Source organism: Cotesia glomerata, linkage group LG1 (genome assembly GCF_020080835.1).
Source record: "Cotesia glomerata isolate CgM1 linkage group LG1, MPM_Cglom_v2.3, whole genome shotgun sequence".
NCBI lineage: Eukaryota > Metazoa > Arthropoda > Insecta > Hymenoptera > Braconidae > Cotesia > Cotesia glomerata.
The window spans coordinates 27532739-27555153 of record NC_058158.1 but is presented as its reverse complement, the minus strand read 5'-3'; the positions used below and the strand labels follow the sequence as shown (position 1 = coordinate 27555153).

At 25.7% G+C, this 22415-nt stretch overlaps 2 protein-coding genes across 3 annotated transcripts in view; one reads left to right on the top strand and one right to left on the bottom strand.

Moving 5' to 3' along the window:
- LOC123275457 overlaps positions 1-17476 on the bottom strand; it is a 65209-nt gene extending 47733 nt beyond the window's left edge. Inside the window, exon 1 of one of the 2 annotated variants that reach the window (XM_044743610.1) lies at positions 16784-17476. The gene's annotated coding sequence lies outside the window, so the exon portion shown is untranslated. The remainder of the gene's footprint in view (positions 1-16783) is intronic. The other variant, XM_044743607.1, reaches the window with a different exon arrangement.
- LOC123275458 (adrenocorticotropic hormone receptor-like) lies at positions 8115-10325 on the top strand. The gene is made up of 3 exons (XM_044743611.1): positions 8115-8945; positions 9041-9228; positions 9982-10325. The coding sequence occupies exons 1-3, from the start codon at positions 8234-8236 to the stop codon at positions 10009-10011; spliced, it is 930 nt and encodes a 309-aa protein (XP_044599546.1). The 5' UTR covers positions 8115-8233; the 3' UTR covers positions 10012-10325.
- Positions 17477-22415: the final 4939 nt, after the last annotated feature.

Here is a 22415-nt window from a genome sequence, read left to right as displayed (position 1 = left end):
TTATATCAAAAATGTAAACATTTTTTTTATTCATCATTATTTCTATAGATTGTTATTTTCGTAAATCTCTTATCAGTGATTTTTATAACGGAAAATAAAATTTCAGAATTAAATGATGCGAATAATTTTAAAGAGAAAAAAAATAAAAAAAAAAAAAATAGCAAGAAAACTATACTTGGAAGATAAGACAAGATGAAAAATGTATGTGGTAGTGACACATTGAACAAAATGTACAGCTGAGTAGACAGCTCTAATTCGAGAGCTCGCTGTTTCTAGAGTGGTCAGGGCGAACGTGCTCGAGGGTGGTCTTGTAGTATCATCATTTTTATTATTTTCTTTATTTTATTGTACAGCAATCGGATTTGCTTTACTTCACGTTGAATTAACCTTTCAGCATTTTCTATCTGAGTTTATCTACTTAAATGTTCCATTGATTGCTTAATTCAATTGAGCTTGAGAGTTTTTAACTTACCAGAGTAGATGTTTCTACATAATATTGTTTAAAACGATAAAATATTTATAACTAGCAACGTACAGTCATTCCATGATTTCCAAGAATCATGAATTATGATTAAAAAAACTTTAGCTCTGTAATTTTTCAATATTTTTTATAACAATATACATAATTTGGGCACTTCTGAAATAAATTAAAAAAATAATATTGCTGTAAGAGCATCGATTATGAATAACTTGGTGGAAAATGTGAAAGAAAAAAATTATTAAACGAATAAACTATTCAAAACTGCTCCAAAAGGTTAACATAAAAAATTGACTATCACCAAAAAATGTATAAAATCGTGAAATAACACAAATTTAGGTGAAGGCTTATCTAATGATATCAAATTAAACTTTAAAAGTTCGTTTTAAAATAAACATACGTGCGTCACAAAATTTTTTTCATTCTCTTAATTATTTAGATGATAAACTGACGTTCGTCAAAAAAATTATCAAACCTTGAAAAGACAAATTCCCTCACCAAAACTTAAATAGGAGAAAATCACTGTCACTACGAAACATTAAAACATTGGATATTCACAATTTAGTAATGCAAAGTATGCTATTTGGTTTTTTTTTACTATAAAATAGTAGATATTCACTGTTTCAATTTTAGAGAGTTCAAATTACGATCTTTTTGATGGTACCAAATTTCACGATAAAAAACAATTTTATAATAAAGATATATTCATCACATAATTTTTCTTATCCTCTTAACTATAAGCGCGAAATTTCAATCTATTTAGAAATTACGCCAAATACTTACAACAATAAATTAAGTATCGCTAAAAACTGTACAAAACTTTGACTTGAAGAAGCACAAATTCAGGGTGACTTTTTCAATGATACTAAATTTAATTACATCAATTATGGTACAGTATCAGTTTTTTTTCATGTTATCAAAATTTTCGAGATTAACTTAAAATTTTTATAATTTATATTATTTTACATTAAAGTCTGTTTATTGACTCATCAACTACTATACATGTATTAAGTAAAATTTCGATGTTTCCGGCATAAAATTAATTTATATTCTATTGGGGCTCATTGAATGGATAAAAAAGAATGAAAAAGTCCTTCGATACTCGGAATCAAACGCGGATCTTTTGCTGGACACGAGCCAATGCATACTGTATGAGGTAATTTTGAAATAAAATTTTTTTTTAGGTATATTTAGTCATCTATTTATCATTAACATTAAAATTAAATCAATTTTATATAAAACGTAAATAACAATTCATGATCGAAAATAAAACAAATAAACATCACAATGTTTCACTAAAGAAAATATTTTGAATGAACACATGACAAAATTAAAAGTCGGAGGTCGCGGCTCCATTATTTCTCTCACCACGATCATCTCATGTATGTACGTGCCAAGCATATGTACATGTGGTTTCGTCCAGACGTGTGTACAGTCTTTTGAATAATAACATCACATAATGTACGTTTAGGTGCAAAGCTTATTTATAATCTAACTGTGTTTCTAACGTGAGTTTGTCTAATTTTTTATTTTTTCTAACTTAAATATACATACATAATGTGTATAATATATTTAACACATTTTTTAAAATAAAGAGTTTATTAACACTGGATACAAAAATAGAAGTTGCGGATTATTTAGTTTGAAAATTTTACATCTTCATTTCAAATAAAATTAATCAGTTTCATTTAATAAGTTATTAAAAAATTTATTAATTGAATTGTTTCAGTTATTAACTTTTTTTTATTTTTATTAAACGTGTCGATTGAGCTTCTTGAATTATCCAAATGTAATTAATTAAGGCAATTATTTTAAAGCATTTTGGAAAAACTCGTAATTAAAATGCATTCAATTTAACCATCTATAATTTAATTATTCATTGAATCTAAGTTAAAAATAAATTATTAAAGAAATGCATTTTCCACAACTTTTCATTTAATTTAATAATTTATTTTTTTACTCTCAAAAATATTTAGAAAATTTATTTGACATGAATCAACTTAATTTTAACTTGGTACATTATTATTATGCGGACGAAAATTTAATTAAACAAGGAATCGGAAGAAGATTATTTAGATAATAATTTTTTATTTATTTTGTAATAAAAAAAAATATTTAAATATTTAACAAAGTAGATCATGATTCCACTTAAATTGTTTCGTATAATATTTTTATTCATTATTTAATTCAATTTATGAAATATTATTGTTATCGTATGATATATGATTTCATAATGATAATAATAAGTTGAGTATATATGTTAATGACCTACATGAGAAAAATTTAAGTAGTAAGTTGTATACAATTTATTATTTAGCTACGTAAAGTGTTTGCGAAATTCGCTCGACTATTGCTCTGAACAAAACTAAAGCAAAAAGTAAACTTTTTAATACACATAAACAAGTGCCAAATCGACAATGGCTCAGTGTAAAATACCATCCGCAGCAATTTGTAAATGTCAGCGAACGCAATCTTCTGCAATGCGGGATTTCCGTCCAAGCCACGTAATGAATTTTTTTCACTTACATTAGTTGACTCTATCTATATCTATATCTCTATCTTTTCTATATACTGAAGAAAATTTACTTGGTTCAATGTACAAGAATTTATTGACACTGATACACCAGCATCTAAGTATATAAGGAAAGTGTGTTGGAAGAATTGAGTATGAAATGAAAGCTGTATAGCACGTGACTACTAGGTGTATGAAAGGAAACGAGATTTAAAATACATTCAATCTAATTTTTGTCACGTCAATCATATTATATATTTGTACTATCAATCATATACTATTTTTATGATAAATTTTTATGCAATAACTTCAAATTGCATTAACTTAAGTCAGATATTACTTCAGAATCAGTAATACGAAAAGTTTGAAAAATCCAAAAGTGCACGATTCATTTAATTTTTTTTAATAATGAAAAATTTTAATAATAATATGATATTGCTGATTTATAAAGTGAAACAAAAAACCGGAGTCGTGTTATCAAGCTGCGAACATTTACTATAATGTTTTTTTTTTTTCATTTCTATAACACTAAGTAAATTTTTGAAAATTACAGAATCAATTTTCATTGAATTATCTTAAAATAGAATACAAATTATGTTGGTTTCGTGAACTAACAAGAGTTTAGCAATAAAAATGGTTTCAGAAAAGAAAAGAAACGAAATAAATTTTTTGATCATAAAGTACTCTCCAATGTTTTATATTATAGGTCATGTAATACTTTATTGCGCTATTCTATTATTAAAAAATTGGAGTTTGTAATTATTGTTACGAAACAATTTTTTTAATTCCTACACTAGTTATTAAATTTTTTAGCATAATTTGTTACTACTCATTAGGGATGCACAATAGCAGTTAGTAATTAAAGCGAAATAGGAAACAAATTTGAGTAGTGCATCCCTGACAGAGTCAGGCAATAGAGTCAAATCTCAAGCAACCAAACGGAATTCTTTCTCTGTTAAGCAAAGAGGTAGATAAATCTAATGGTTAAATCAAAGTACGGTAATCCTATTTTCTATTCTACTAGCATACTATTAACATTTCAACTGACCTCGTTCACTGCACAGGAAAATAGACAGGAAAAAATGGTAAAAAAATAAAGTTTAATAAAAGTCGTTTGTGTATACTTGAAGCTCAAAAAACTCAATAAAGACAATGAAATCGTGTATACACTACAGTATAATTCATTGAATGTGTGCGTTTGTCTATATTAGAAAGAACGCTTTAAATTAATTTAACAAATTGTTCCAGAGTTATGCATTACATCCGCGCATACCTCTGTGATGATGAAAACAAAAAAAAAATTTCTCTCGCTAATGACGTTCAGGAAAATAACTTGGTGTTTTTATTCCATTGAGGTGTACTCTGAACCGAATGATGTGGAAAGATTCCCTTCACGGCCGATTAAAAAGCTTGGATGTGTATTTCTCATTATGTGACACCTCGTCTTTCATTCGTTTCTTTAAACATTCGTTTCTTTAAATCATAAACGTAGAACCTTCGCAGGTGAATATTCATGAGCAAAGTGATTTTTTTTTATTTCAACTATTTACATCTCTTTGACCTTTCTCTTTTTTTTATTACATCTCTGTTTCTAAATTTTAATCTGGTCTCTTGGTTTTATTTTATAAATATTGTTTTCCTTTTTTTATCTGTTGAAGTATTTTCTCGTAGCTATATAATATTCATAAAGATAGTATATGGCTATTATTGGAATTGAAAAAATAACTTTAAATTTTCATGCTGAGATCCATAATATAGTCAGGCTTATAACGACAAATCTGAAGCTTATAAACTATATTATATACGAGACAGACAAAAATGTATTTTTTTAAAAGAAAAACTAACTGGAGAAGAGAAAAAAATCTTCAACTGCATAAAAATTTTGGAGGAGAAATATGTTTAATTTTTGTTTGATGAATAATTTTTGTGAGATGAATAATTTTTGGTTCAAGAAAATCATTGATTTTCTTAGCGGGAAGTTAAAAATGAATACATTTTCAGTTAAAAAAGTTCTCTTATATCGATTGATAAAAATTGGATTAACACATAAATTCACTGGAACTAATAACTTAATTTTGTTGAGGCAAACAAATTTTTTCCAAGCAAATAAAGCTTTTTTTTTTTTTTTTTATTCATAGTGATACTTTTTTTTGGACATACTGCATTCACAGTAATATTCCATGCTTTACAAGAGCTTAAAACTTGAAAGGAGATGACAATAATAACACACCTGTATGATAGACTTTAACTCGGCAACTTTTCTGTATACTCCTGATTTATATCACAATGCTTTCAAGGTATTTACTCATTTTTAGCATTTCAGATAAGAAGAAATAACTGCTCCACCGTATCATGAAGCAATTCAATCGGAATGTAACTTGCTCTTAAGCTTTTTGAATTTTATAAATATAAATTCTTATATATACAAAAGTACATATTAAATTGCGAATATTTATTAAAGAATAAACGATATATACTTCAGTCTACAAAAAAGCCAATAATCGATAGAAAAAATAACAAACTAAATTTATCAACCTTGAAGATTGTTTTTTTCGAATCACTGATCAATTTTAACACACACCTGATATACCGAATCGAAGGTGACTGTTATTAAACCAAAACGAATTGAAACTACTCATAAACATTCATGAGTTAGTTAAAAATATCTCCTCATTAATAACAATTAATAACAAATGTTGATGACTCAAAAAACCTGAGTTATAATTTTGTAATATATTTATAAGTTAAGTTCATTATCTCATTTAAGAAAAAACAATATTTCTAAACCGTTTTGGTTATTAGTCAAAAATTTTACCTATATATTTAAAAGATATATTTATAGATATATGTATATACAAATGGATACGAGAGTGTAAAAGCGTGTGTCGTAAAGGTAAAGGTAAAGGTAAAGATAATAATAAGATAAACGTAGAACGGGCCACCGAGCCCGAAGCTTTAAGTCACAAGATGGCCAATTAAATGGGAACCCTTTTAAAATTACTTTGGCTCTGCAATCATGGCACCCCACCTGCGTCTGAAAAACAGACAGGACTGGTCTTAACATACATATGTATATGTATTCATGTATACATATATAATATGAGGATGAGTGGTTATTTCTGTAGATTTGAGTTTTGGTGCTTCCAAACAAATCACGATGTTAAAAAACGACCAAGACATCAATAATTACAGTTAAGTTCAGGTAAATCCGGTTCTTTATTTTCAGAAGCGACAAACTAACAAGATTCGGCGAAAAATTAAAAACATGAAAATCAATCAAATCTAACATGTTTTTATTTTTCAAAGCTGTCATTGATCTAGATTTCATTTATCTGATTATCAATTAAGAAATAATTATTATAATTAATTTTAAATTCTTAGAAAGATAGAAGTTTAATAAAATCTATCATTAATTTTTGGAGTCTACTGTATTAATTTAGATAACTAATTAGGTCAGGAATGTCATGATTCATGATCTTTTATTAAATAAAATCGATTTAATTAATTAACTGTGTGTATTATTGATGAATTTATTGATGTGGAGGAAAATGTGATTCTGTTAATTTTGAATGACTTGCACAATCATGTCAAGGCTGGGTCATATAGTTTGATTGTTACCCCTCGGGTTGAACATGAAAATAGACTGAAATAGCTTGGGAGAGTTGCCAAAGCGTTAAAAGAGAATAAAATATATGTAAAGTATTTTGGGATAAATTATTACAGAAATAGATGTAAAACTGCAGACATTATTTCTTTAATATTTTTTAGTTATTCAATTAATTTATTTTTTTTTTTTTTTCATTTTTGTAATACGTTATGTTTTTATTTTTAAAAAATAAGTGGATAGTATTTATCATTGAGTGTATTACAAATACGCAGTATTATATGATAGAAGAATGTAAGAATTTTTGTGGTACATATAACAAATGCACACCTGCAGAATATTAAATTTTGCACGGTTCCTCGAGTCAGTTTAGTGGTCCAGGTGGATGAAACAAGGAAACACAAAAAAATATAAAAAATATTATTTTCAAAACCCGTTCTACCGGCTGGACGCACGAAACCTCTCGAATGCGAAGCAGGGCTCTTATAGCGAAGATAGAAGACAACTTTAGTGTAGCCTCAAGGCACAAGACTCGATGATAATTTTTTATAAATACAAAAACTACGCAGTGTTAAATGAAATGTAAATAACTAAAATTATGTAGAATTTGTTTAAAAGTGCGATATGTAAATTACACATATAATCTCAATACAATAAAAAATAATGTTTAGAGCTTTTATTATTTAACTCATAATTTATCAGAAAAAAATTTTTATATAATAAATAAAACTCAACAGTTGAGGGAACAAAAATAAGATTTTTAAAAAATTACTCTCAATAAACAAAATTAAGTTATTACCAGCAACTCATACAGTGGAAGAGAAACGCGTGTATGATTACTCTCCAGAGGTGTGACGAATTATACCAAGGATAAGCCATTATTTCACCGAGATTAGCAAAGAAAAAAACTCAATATATGTATTTTTTTTTATTTTTCAATTACAGATTAAGAGAACTTTATTTAATGTCAGAGATGATTGACTTTTTTTAAACTTTCTCATTTTTATGTGTGGATTAGAAAAAAAGGGCGTTACTATTAAAAGTTCCAACATCGAAGGTGGACATGGTTTTTTATTACAACTTCTTTATGACACATTGTCCATATTGGAATTTATAGATACATTCACCTTCCAATTACGTCCGGGATAACTTAAGATTTATAGAGATTACGCTACGATGCATCATATATAATACTGACCTGAAAAAAAAAAAAAAACCGGTCACCTTTACCACGCGGTGGATTTTCTATATTTTTAAATTTACAATTGAAATCCCACGTAAAATTTTCAAATTTTATTTCATTTTTTTTTTTTTTTTTTTTTTTTAAGAAAATGATGATAAAAACATTTTTATATTCCTGTGATAAATTATTAAATTTATTTTCATAAAAAAAATATGCAATAAAAATTGAATTTATTTACACAAAAAGTATTTAATTAATTTTTTAACTATTTTTCCTATCACTTAAGTAAATTAAACAGTTGCGTGTATCTCTTGATGTAATGCGATCATGTCACGAAAGCTCAGGGAGCAGAGTCTTGTCTAAAATCGCTCGGGAATTTCTTATATTTTTTTTATATAAAATATTATTGAATAAACTTCAGTATTCAAAATACCGTGGAGCTGTTCACATCCAATCATGGTGTATAAAAATGTATTTAATGATTATATACAAGCGGAGTTGGGTGAAGAATATAATGAAGAGGCAGCAGTACCATCATTCTCACACCAACATGTGTTCACATTTTCTGCTGAATTGGATAGTACCGTACAAAAAATAGTTGATTTATCAATTGTTATTGCTGCTGTATCAATGAATACAGTTATATTCGTCTCAACATTCATGCGTAAGTCATTGTATACATCAGTTGGCTGTTACATCTTAAGTTTAATACTTTCTAATTTCGTAAACATTTTGGATCTCTTGAGAAATATTGTTGTGTATTGGTGTAACTTAAAGTTTAAAACTGACCATGATTACATTAATCAAGTGACTTTTCGTAGCACTGTTTGTACAGTAACTCTGTTGACTGTCGATCGCTACATAGCATTTTGCTGCAAAGAGACAGTGTGGCATAAAATATTATTAAAAGCATCAACAGCTGCTAAAGGTGTCGTTATTATATGGTCATTTTGTTCAATTACAACAATAATGGAGCTTCATCTTTACGATCATTATGTCAAACATACTGGAATCATTCTCTCCGTATTCACAACTACTATGTACTTAATAACAACAACTTCGATAATTACTTTGTTGATTGTAATTATTATTGTACAGCTTAAAGAAAATAAACCTATCCCTAAAAGCATGTGGAGAACCGAACAATCTGACAGTCTTCGATTACTAGGTAAAGTATATTGAAAGAGAATTTACTTAAATGACTAATGTCAAAAATTAGTTTTTAATGTGTTTATGTTGTCACTGCTTTTTTTTTCCTTAAAGTTGGAATTATTATTGGGATTTATGTAACACTCGTTCCGGATCGAATATTTACGATACTCTATCATACATCATCATTTTGCTGTTCACTATTCACCAAAAACTTCTGTTACTACCTCGCCAAATCATCATCAATCATATCTCCAATTATCTGGATTGGAACGTCAAAGCTTCTTCGCCAAAGTATTCAAGTAATATTCTAAGAATTTTTATTCACAAAAATTTAAAATTACATATTAGAGTGACTCAAAAATTGACCAATGTTATTTTTTAATCTACTATAAAAATATTTTAATTAATCATGTTTTAAGAGCTCGAATAAAAATTTTTTTTTCAATTTCCAGAATTTCAAAAATTGAATTTTTTTTTTTAATCTTTTTTTACTCGACCATTTTTTATGCTAAAAATAAAATAGATTCTAAAAATTTTAATTATATATTATGCATGCATTTTTTGAGATTGCTTGAGAGTTTTTTTTAAACCTTCAAAGTAGTGTACACTTAGAATGTTTTCAAGTGATTTGTAAACATGAATATCAGATAATTAAAATTTTTTACCTTTAAATTGACATACTAAAGAAAAGACATAAAACACGTGACTTAAATAAAGGACAGAACAATTATTATTTCTGTATTTTAATGGATAAATATTTATTCGGCATCTAATACCAAATCGATTACTTCAAAATCTTTTATTTTTTCAATTATTTTAAAATTGTTACAAATTATTGCACTCTATTCAAAGAGCTATCTCACATATAATTTTCAACAATAGAATAAATATAATAAAATAAGAAAAAGAATTTATAAAAAACCAAATTTTTGACAATTTAGGAATTTTTTGTAAGTTTTGAGCGTTCTCTAATACATGTAGTATTTTTTTTTCTAAGTTTATTGCACAATAAAAATAATTATAATTAATACTTGTCATAATCTTCTATTCAGAAAACTCTTTGTGGCAGTGGGAAATCATGATATCCTTTTCTTCCATGATGGATAATATCATGTACGCAAGTAACTAGACGTATATAAAGTATATGTTTATATACTAATACGTATGTATATGTATTATATATATTTATATATATATAAAACTACTACTGGCCACTCCCGTGCATTATAAATTCATTCAGCGTTCTTTTGGATACCCAACATTGGCTTGCAGTGGATTTTCAATACGATAAAAAAGGAAGAAATTCAAGCGCGATAAAAAGTCGCAAAGATGACGTTGCCAAATATATATATGTACGAATCATTGATATCTTTTTATCGAAATCTTTGTGTACTGTAGTACCTTTGTCGAAATGGTAAATCGGAAGGCTACTAAAATGTCACTTCCGTTGAAAATCAAAAATTTTATTTTACATTCAAATTTTATACATTATCCATTTTTTTAAAATCTTTTGTTCAATACAAATTTTTATGTTGTAAAATCAAATTTCTGTAAATTAAAAAAATTTACTTTTTTTTTTTTTAAGTACGAAAAAATGTATAAATTATAAATTATTTATAAATTGTACGGTAGAAATTTGCACATGAATGAGCGTAGAAGAACTAAACTATAAAGCGAGAATGAGAAACAAAAACTGTTTGTTAAGTAAACGTTAAAGCCAGACACCTTTACCAAACATATACTCCCACACAGTATAGTATAGCTGAAGAGTACATGCGTAACTTTTGAATTACTCATATGGTTCTTTGTAAATCTACCTTTGTAAATTGCTAATTGTAATTAAAAATTCAAGAAACTTCGATACACGAGAGAAGTCTTTTTGAACTTTGAATTTCGAAAGATCAATGAACTATACAACACATAAATTTAAAAATAAAAATGCTGAATATTTATCAATAGAAGTTTTATTTGATTCTTAATAAATGAATAAGCAGAGAGTTATTAATTGTGAATAAGCCACTGGAATTGATAAGAAATACACTAGGATCTTTGTGGTGTCAAAGTGAAAACTGACAAGACAAAAATAAGTTTAAAGAAAAAGAAGCATTGCAATATTCTCTTGCGAATCATAAATTTAAACTGAGCTTCTTCTCAGCTATCATATAATACTGCCAGTAGACGCTATACCACATGGTCGCCCTTTTATTTTAACTTCTTGTTCTTGTATCTTGTATAGTAGACAAACATTGCATGAGCCGTGCACACCTCGTACAACCACACTCAAGAAAATATTTGATCAAGTGTAGGATATAAGGCCGTTTCTTTCCATACAATATTACACATAGTATATGTATTTAATCCACATATGAAAGCATTGTTATATTACATAAATTCTTCAATACCGAACTAATTTTTTTTTTATATTTTTTATATCAAGCAAAAGTTTGATAGAAAATTTTGTATTGGTATTAAGTTTTTGATGCAACATGCGTGTCAAATATTGGAAAAAATTTATGAGTTTGATAAAATTTTTACATTTTTTATGCCATCTACTAAAATCTATTTTTAAAAACTATACACTATTTATTCAAATTAAACAAAAATGCACTTCGAAAGGAAATTTCTTCCTATATTTTATTTTAAAAAATATATTTCATGTATTGTGATATGAAAAAATTAAGATAAAATTTATTAAACAGCAATAAATGATGCTTGAACAGTAAGCGATTAATTATGAGCATAAGTTTATTCATTGATACACTTATTTTTATTTCAGATTTATGAATGATGGGATTGAAAATGCTACCGAGAAATTTTAATTTTAACCAAATGATAAGATGACTTACGAAGAATATTCTAATTATAGTACACGATGACGATTTATTATATGAAAAAAAAAGTTAATCTGTACGAAAAAATTCACTTTTCACGATTTTTACTATTATTTATCTAAAAATACTATTTACTTGTTTTGAAACTATATTAATTATTAGATGAGTAATTAATTTTTTCTTGGGTACATTTTTTTAACACATTTATGCTTTTAAAAGTTTATCTTTTTTTTAATCACAAGTTTTCGTGATATCATTTTGTAGTGGATGCGTATCATTTTTATCGTGACGAAACTATGTTATTGAAACGAAAGTTTAATCAAGGGATTAACGGATAAAATTTGTCTTAATAATTTTTTGTTGTTCATTTAAAATGGACGTGAAACACAGCTTGTGAAAAATTTGTGTACGTATTTATAAGCATTAGTGTATGGAAACTACTACGGCAAAAAAGGTTTAAAGAAAAAAACGCTCTTTACTGTGGTGGAACTTTTTTCATTATAAACTTACTACTAACCTTGTAGTTAAGTAAACTTCGTAACATGAAATTTTTTTCGTGAATGCTTATTAGAGAAGCAGTGAAATTGAATAAAAAATATCTCCCAAAATTTAAGTACATCTGATAATCCTCAAAAAATCAAAATTTATGATCCTCAAGTCAGCAGATATCTGACCATCTTTTGAATTATTTAAAAAATGAATTTGTACTGAAAAAGTATTAGAAATAATTTGCATTCGTCAGTTTTTTTTCTTAATTTCTAATAGAATTTTTAATAAAAAATTTTTAAAAACAATTTGTATGTTGAAAAAAATTATCAAATGTCTTTTAATTTAAAAATTATAAAAATTTTTACTCAAGTTAATATACGATCTGAAATATTCGTCCGACACAATGATTATTAAAAGAACTTTGAATAAATTTTGGCCACTGACATTCATCCCAACGTGTGTATAATCATCAGTTATGAGTTATGATAATTTATCTTGATAATATTCACGTTGTCTGCTTTATTATAAATGTATATACCACCACTATAAAATCATAAGTAATATTTATTACCATTGGATTCTGCATCCTCGACGGATAGTTACCCAGTGTTGTGTCCCGCGTACACCAATACCTATAAGCCGTTAGTTTACAATTACGTCAGTTTGTGTCAACGCCTTTACTTTGGTTCTATAGTTATATGCATATTAAGTATAATAGTATAAATAATGTGCTCACTACGATTCACGATATTGTTATATACAAAGAGATTGATGCTACTACCGCAAATTGTATCACAAAGAAAAATAAATCGATTAATCTTTTAAAATTTTTAACTTAAAAAAAGTTTTCTACGTACAATGCATGTGGATATATAATATAATAAGTATATGAGAAAAATTGAATTAAATATCTTTCACTTGAAAATATGTATTAAGGTCAATCCTTGAAAATTAAAGATTCGAATAATTTTTATAAATAATTAATTAAAAATCATCTAATATCAAGGACAAGTATTGTATTAATAATTTTTTGTATAAATGATATCTCTTGGAAAATGTTTAAATAAATTAATTTTTTATTATGAAATTATTGATGTTTGATAGTTGGACTCTGACATTAGTTTAAAAGTTCTGTTTTTTATTTATTATAATTTATAATCCGACACAGAAAAAAAGGTTCACTTGAGCCAAGAAAATATTTTTCTTCCTAATTATTTTTTTGAGCGAAAAAAAAATTTTTTTTTGACATAAGAAATTTCACTTATTCCAACAAAATTAATTCTCTTGCTTTAAGAAATACGTATCTGGATCCAAGAAAATTTATTTAAGTCAAGAAAGCTTGTTGTTTTGAGAAAATTCAGCCTCTTGCTCCAAAAAATTTTGTTCTTGATAGAAGTAAATTTTCTTGTCTTGAGAAAATTTCTCTCTTGCTCCAAAAAATTTTGTTCTTGATAGAAGTAAATTTTCTTGTCTTGAGAAAATTTCTCTCTTGCTCCAAAAAATTAAATATAAAGATAGAAGAAAATTTTCATTAACATTTTTATTGATTAACATGTCAAATGGGAAGATCAAATAATATTGATTCATGTTTTTTCATTCAATATGTATAATTCCACCAAGAATAGAATTTCAAGAAAAATTTTTACTTCGGCCAACACAACTTCGGCCTTCCTTCAGACACCCGAAAATTTTCTTGAGCCAAGAATTTTGTTCTCCAGTCAAGAAATTTTTCTTTCTGTGTAATAATTATGTAACTTAAAAATAAATTTAAAAATATCTTTGCTTATAATAAAGCTTGCTGTTATATTGAAACTTTCTACTCCAGTTTAATGGAAAATATATAACTAAAAATAGCAAAAAATATCATAGGTGACGAGAAATAATGAATGTATATAAACTTATTATAAGTAACTCATTGTTTTAAAATGAAACAATAGAACACGCGTGGGTCCATGGACCTACGCTCGCATATTACGTATTTCCGATCCTTATTCAAGAATTTTATAAGTATAAAAAAAAAGTAATTCTATGGTAATGGGAGAAATTATATAGTAACATTTATCCTTTTTTTGCTGTTTTTTTTGTTCAGTTTTTTAATCAACTGTAAATGACAATGTCGTACACCATCTTTTAAACGTCGTCTTGTAAAAAAAGTTTATTTATTAATACTCGTTATTATTATAAACTAAGAGGATTTGCGATTCAAATAAGTACTTCTTTATAAAATAAGAAATTTTTTTCTACTAACGTTTGTATAATCACTCTCATCATAATATAATTAACGTCTATAATATAAGATTTATATTGAGGGAGCGATTGAGCATTGAAGTCGATATAATAGATGTTTTAAAGATGAATAAATCTATAGATATAATAGTCCTTGGAGCACAATGACGTGAAATCTTAAATGATAATTAATAATAGATAGAAGCAATTTGAAGTACAACACTAATAAAAAAATAACTTGACTTAAGAGGAGAAAACTTGAATCAAAACAAAATTATTTTGAAGAATTTATTTGCTTTAAGCAGAAAATTTTTTTAACAAATTAAAACCAACTTATGGAAAAAAATCTTGCTTGATTAGAGAACTCTTCATAATGATTCTCTTCATTTAAAATTCTTTTCTTTAATCAAACTGATTTTGTTATAAACGTATGAAGAAGAATACATGAAAATCATTTCTACCAAAAATTATCTAAATCATTTTTAAAATAATCCGCATTATTGATTTATTCACTGAAAACAAAATTAACTTGATTCAAGAGAAAAATTCCTGAGCCAAGAAAATAATTTTGAAGAGGATAATTGTCTTGAATCAAGACGAAAAATTCTTGAACCAAGTAAAATTTCCTTAAATCGAGAAAAATTTATTAGTTCAAGAATTTTTCTACTCAAATCAAAAAGATTAAGTTCTTCAAAATTATATGCTTGATTCAAGAACATTTTTTTTTCTGTGTTCAAATAAGAAATATTTAAGTAATCTTACTACAATCAATTAATTCACTTACACTGATAGAAGGATTTATTTGTATTAAAAAAATATTTGTTAATAGTTAACAAATCATTTATTAGAGACCATTTTTTAGTATCAAACAAATATTTCTTAGTATTTAAAATGATTTGTTTGTATTTAATAAATCAGATATTCATTTATTAAATATTAATAAATCTTTTTAAATACTAAGAAATATTTGTTAAGGACTAAAAAGTGGTCTCTAATAAATGATTTGTTAAATATTAACAAATATTTTTAACTATAAACAAATCCTTCTATCAGTGTATTTAATTATAAAAAATTTTTATACACATTGAAATGTTAAAATCATTTTGTCTCCTTTCTCCTACAAAATTAAGATTATCGATCAAACTCTAAACTTAGGTAAATTAATTAACTTTTTTTTCAAAACTTTAATTACTCTTACTATTGATTAATTAATTCAGTACCATTCGCAGAAAGTATCTACTACCGTGAATATTGATACAGCTTGTTTGTGATAATTGCTTCAACAAGTTATTTAAAATTGATATCTAATAACATAAAAGTAAATTTATCAATAAAAAAGCTTATACTAGTTAATTCTATGAGTAGACCGTTAACTTTCTCAACCGGTTCAGCAAATCATCGTATTCGCATACTAAACCGGAAGCTCTAAAGCTCGAGGCTAAACAGTGGCTCTAGCGGTCATCTAAGTTTGCTATCTATCGTTACCACTTCGTTATCCAGATCAAACGTTTATTTCAAGTACCAATATAGCTCCTCATACTTGATTTGATTATTCATTTATTTTTTGTTATTCTCTGAAACTTCTTTGTTTATAACGAAAAAAATAATAAAAATAATGTTATTAGAAGCAAACAGACCCGAAAACTTTTTTATTTTGAAAAGATAAACTAAACATTTACGCTGTAAAGATTCCAAAAAATGCATGAAAACAATTTTCTTTAAATTTTTATGTTTTACAATATATGAAAAAATCTTATGGCAATGGAAGTAAGTTGACATTTAATAATTTTATGACTGAATTAACAGACATTTAAGAACTTTTAGAATTTTTTTTTAACAAGTGATTAAAAAAAAGTTTTGATAGTAATTCGTCATTTGGTTAAAATAAAAAAAAAAAATGGTCCGTTTGACGATTTCATTACTGTATAATTTTTAAATTCTTTTAAAAATTTGTAAGATGAATAAAAAATAACACTTAGAGTTTTGTTAATTTTTTACGTGAGTGAGAAATTAACAAATAGCTAATTTTTGAAAATTTGTAAACAGTTTCAAACTTAATGATTATAAAATAATCTGAAAAAACGAATTATTAATAAATTTATATAAAAATTGCCAAACATCTACAACAATCATACTCATCTCATATTTTTTTCCTGAGCATTTTTTCATTTTTTTTTTCCAAATCAATTAAAACCCAAAAATTGTTGAGCGCCAGTATCACAAATTTATTCAACAAACAATAAATCATCAGATGCCTGCTATTTCCATTACAATACATGCAAATAAAAATATAAATAAATTGATTTACCAATGACGTTATTGACAGTCAGCCGGAAACTCAAATTATCCTTGGTCCCCGAGATTTTAGACACTTCCTGTTTTGTTTGTCTCTCCTTGTTCTTCTTATAATAATATTAAATTAATTTATATATATATATAGATAGATATGTTCTTTATGAAACGATCTTCATGAATGACTGTGTCTCAGGTATTATTATTTAGACACATATATACGCACTATATATGTTGTGTACATTAATAAATCCTAAATACACTTGCTGTGCAGATGATGATTTATGACGAGATCCTTCATCAAGTTACCGGCATCTGTCATTCAAATAGTCCAAACACAACCACGTAAAAAGAAATTTTATGTAATAAAAATGTCACTTATGTCATATTATTTTTGTTATAAAAACAAGCGCGATTTATAATCAAACAAAAAAATATCTTTTAAACATAAAAAAACTTTCAACAACAACTGAGTTACAAACAAAAATCACTGAAAACTGAGTCACGTGAAGAACAACTGTGTATTCGCGTTTTCGTTTTTTTTTTTTTTTTTTTTTTTATTTAATATTACCGGTAGTTTTTAATAAAACGTCATTTAAAAAAAAAAAAAAACGATGTACTTTGCACGAGCACGAGAGATTGTATGTATACAAATGAAAGAGCGCGTACAGTAGGTTTGTTACTGCACGGCAGTCGCGGCTCGACAGTCAGAGTACGCTGCGTAGAACCCGCCACGCGCCTCCAAACTCTAAACTCGAAAGCATCCAAACCGCGCAAGATGGCTACCACTGCGGGGTATTCTTATTGGTTGATATTAAAACCGTGACCAGGTGCTATCAACTTTGTTATCATATCGCCAAAATACTCATGAGACATATTATGTATGGAAAAACCAGACGCGCCTACTCTTCGAATGATAACAAATTATTTAAAAAATATTTATAGTTCGATACTCCGTAAACATTTCCTCTGTCAATCGCTAGATTCTGTCTGATATTTCCCAGATCCATTTATAAAATTTTTTTCCAAACATTGTTAAATTTTTTTCTCAAGTACGACATCTGTAATTTTTTGTTTACAAAAATAAAATAAATAAATGAATATAACGGAATACGCGTACTTGTGTAAGTCATACAATTCCATACAATTTCACCTAATTTTTGAAGATGATATTTTTTTTTTGGTTAGCTATTTTTTTTAACATTAAATTCTGACATTAACTTTTATTTTTAAAAGTTTTTAAGTTTAAAATTTTTGAAAATTTCAAAAAATTAAGAAAGGCTGAAAGAAAGGATTTTTTTGTACAATTTATTTTTGAAAACAGGAAAAGAATAAAAAATAATATTTTTTACATATAAAAACAAAAATTAAAGTTCTTTTTTACTTTAATTGACTTCAATAATTGAAAATATTATAAATTTAATTCTGAAAATAAAATCAAAAGTGCCACTTTTTATTAAAACCAAATTTTTAGTTGAAAATCTAGAACAATAATAATTTTATTTTGTCATTACTTTTCAATTGAATTAATAAATCAATTTATAAATTACAAATTTTTTTTTATGAATTTATGATGCCACTACTTGTTTTTAAATTTATTGCTTATGAATTTTGACAATTTAAGAATTAAAAATTTACACTTGAACCTGCATTAAGATATCAAAATACATGTCAACAATTAGCTCATTAAAAAGATATGATTTATAAATTATACAATTTGATGTATGGAATGACCCATATATACCCATGTATAAGTAGTGTCATACTAAAGCTTCAAAGTTAACGGTTTAAAAAAGAAAAGGAATTTGTTCGGAATTTTACGTGACGACTTCAGTGTATTATCAAAAGAAACCATGAAAATATCAGATATAATTAAATTAAGTGATATGAGCTGTCAAAATAGACACCGTTGGAAATAATTTATAAATTTTTCAATTGATAAATAAACGATAAATAAAACTTAAATATTCAATTTTTAATTACTAAATTTGATAAAAATATTTAATTGTTATCAGTATTACAAATATGTGTCAAACTTATCTCGAATGAATTTAGATTTTTAAATTTGTATACAGAACTTTCGGAACTTTTAACTACCATAGGTAAAATAGGTGTTGAAAAATCTAATTAATTCCCTGTTAATAAATAGATAAAATGGTTTAATGTATATACTATTAAATGAGATAAAATCGGAAGAGTAAACTGAGAGTAGTGATTAACATACTTTTATATTCGATCATCTAGATGCGTTCGACCCTGAAAGGAATGCAGATAACTGCTAATTTCCGGTAACTCTTCTCAGTAAAGATTCTTATATATAACAGAAAATCTTACCAAAAGAAGTGTTATATGTTATATCTAATTTAAATTCATAGCTCTACAATTTATCACGTTATTCAAAAAAAGAAAAAAGGTTACAATTTTTTTTAAATGTATGCTATACTTTCATATTGCAGCTTAATAAAGTGCTTACTGACATGCTTGTCAATGGGTATACTCTAATAATTCTAAAATATCTACGCTTACAGCAACTTTTTTTTTTAGAAATTATAAAAAAAATTAATTCAAAAGTTACAAAGTCTGAAAGTTTTATTAATAAATAATTAGGCCATAAGAATCAATATATTAACGAAATTATAAATCTGTCTTATAACGTTAATTGATATTTTGGTTGATTTTTTTTCAAAACAATTTTCTTATCTCCTTACGATTTTTTGAACATTAAAGATGAATGGCTTCTTAAAAAGGAGGACCTTATAGGTATAGTAAGTTACTAAATTTTCATGGAGTTTGGAATATATTAAAATTTTACATAAGGCAAATTATTCTTCTGTTGACTATAATTCGATTCTGCTTTTAATTTTTTAGATGAAATAATTTTCAACTCTTCTTACATGATCATTAAAACTTAAACTTGAAATCAAATATTTTTATGACTATTTTGAAAATAAGTACAAATTAAAATTTCACCTCATACTTCGTAGCAATAACTTATATAATAGTTGAAATAATATAAAGCAACAATTAACTCATATAATGAAACAATACTTCAATAATTTTTATTTTTTCTGTGCATATATTTATTAAAAAACGAATATCAAAAAATGATGGAATTTTTTAATAAAAATTATTATCAATAATCAGAGTGTTAGACATCACAGTTAATTTAAATACTCAAGAGGCAATCTAATCTGTTTAATCAATCAATAAACCATGACATTCAAACCAATTTTCTGCACGTAAAATTATTTCCACGAAACACTTCGTGTCGAGACATCAATTTCCGCATGGACGTCTGTATATAATTTTTGTCGCGTTGATTTGATTGACATTTACTTGATGGTAATTTCATCTTCTACCAACGACACATGTAACTTCTACATTCTTATAATTTTTTGCACTGATTTCACTACATATGTAATAATTAAAAAAAAGAAAAATTCAGGCTATACTAAAATGTGTCGTGTCTGTCTTCCTTTCGATAAAAAGGTCATCAACACGCGATGACAAATTTATTCAGGCATATGTAAAATAATGGATACGATATAAAGATCATAAAGATTGCCAACTTTAAAAAATATCTTTATTATTGAATTATAGAGCACTCATATATTTGATTGTAGTTATACAGCTGTAACGGTGAATTAAATTCAAGCCTGCTGGTGCGTGTGGATTTATAATATGGTATTATATAGGATGGATATTCCTTTACTTACTCATTACTAGTCGATGTGATAATTTAAAACTCGTTTGAATACAATAACATTCAACTTTGTTTTATTACCACTAATTGTTCATTAATTAGCATGTCGTCCAATTATTGTTTTGTTCATATTCTATTCTTTACATGAAATAAATTCACTTCATCGTTAAACACCCCATATGTAAATCAGTAATAAGAGGATTATTTTCTATGAATGATAATTATAAAGTATTTGTTTCTAACTTTGATTACGATTTATGAACAATTTTTATACTTATTATTTGTTGGGCAGGTAATTTTTGCGACTGACTTTTTTGACCAAATCAACTGATTAGTTTAAAAGTAATAGCCATTCAAATATTTAAAAATTGAAAAAGTAATGGTTTTCTTACTATTATTTTTTTTTTTTCTACTAACTTTTCAATGTTACAACTTATCAGTTCTGTGAAATACTTTAGATATCTAATTAAAAAAGCAACTAATTTTTTTCTTCACATAATTTATTTTGAAATTATAAAATACATGATCATTACTTGTGTACGGAATAAAATTTTATTATTGCATTCGTTCTCAATGAAATTAACTAATATACTTCACTATTATTGCCTCTATGTTTTGAATATTGCTGTACATATTTTTTATCTTTCAACGATTAAATTAGATAATTATCCAAAAATCAAATTTCATGTTATAAATAAATTTTTACAATTTCATGAACTTCCAATCTTTAATTTTTAATATATTATTAATAGCAAAAACTGTAAAAATTTCTTTAAATTTGCTAAGTATGAAGTAAGTGCTTTCAATATATTTAATGAATGTGTTTTTAAAATAAATTCCCAATTTTTCAATAACCAGATGATAATTTTACAAAACCGATTTTTTTTTTGTTTAATTTAATTATAACTCCATAAAAATTGATTTTCATGAAAAAAAACATTAATCCAATATAATTTGGTTAATGATCTAAACATTGTTATTTAAACCAAGGTATAAAGTCGATTAAAATTTTGCTAGTATGTTGCGGCAAAAAAACTTCATCAAAACAGGTTTTGAAAAAATACAATTTTATGAATGATTTAAATTAAAATGTATTAATTACTTTTAATTTAAATCAATAGTATAGCTATAAATACAAGAGGAAATGAATAATTTTTAAGTGAAAGTATTATAATTAACTTATCATGTCACTGTTGTGCTTTTTTTATCTAGTATTTTTTTACTTAAAAGTAATTACACGCATTTGTAAATAAAATTATTAATAAAATGTATAAATAACACTATTCTATGATTTGTTAAATGTTAAACGCTCAAAATGAATTTTTTATGAATTATTTTATTTGAGCCCTTGAAATTAAATTAGACAATATTCTTACATATATTTGACTTGTATATCAGATATACTTAAAATTTCTTTTATCAGTAAATTCGTCATTTACTATTATAAAGATATGAATAAGATTAGTTGTGTATCATTAATTTAATAAACGTTTATTATTGTTACTATTAGATTAAATTAACAAGATAATATTTTTGATAAATCTCCATTAATATAATACAAGTAGATTTTTAGCAAATTAGCTTGAAGCTATTCAAAGCTTCCATATTTATGATTTTATGAATGGATTTATCCATTATCATAAATTATAATTAATTACATATATTTTGCGTCTAATATGGTTTTTTAAAATTAAATTTCTGACAGTAGACCAGGAATAACACTAGCCATATAAACTTCGTAATTAACTTAGATTATTAATAAATTTCATTAAATTGTTGGTTCATAATTAAAAAAGCATTGCAGAAAATTCATAACTCCTCATTATGTATTTTAAAGATTCCGAAATACATAATAAATAATAAATAAATGTTAATCAATTTTAGAATATTGAAAGTGTCTTAGATCAATAAAAAGTAAAAAAATAAAATCTGCTTCTTTTAAAAT

Bases quoted from the DNA above. Each gene is read 5' to 3' on its own strand.
- LOC123275458 (XM_044743611.1), top strand. From the start codon at position 8,234: ATGGTGTATAAAAATGTATTTAATGATTATATACAAGCGGAGTTGGGT. The intron at 8,946-9,040 runs GTAAAGTATATT...TTTTCCTTAAAG, and splicing joins TGACAGTCTTCGATTACTAG to TTGGAATTATTATTGGGATT. The intron at 9,229-9,981 runs GTAATATTCTAA...TCTTCTATTCAG, and splicing joins TTCTTCGCCAAAGTATTCAA to AAAACTCTTTGTGGCAGTGG.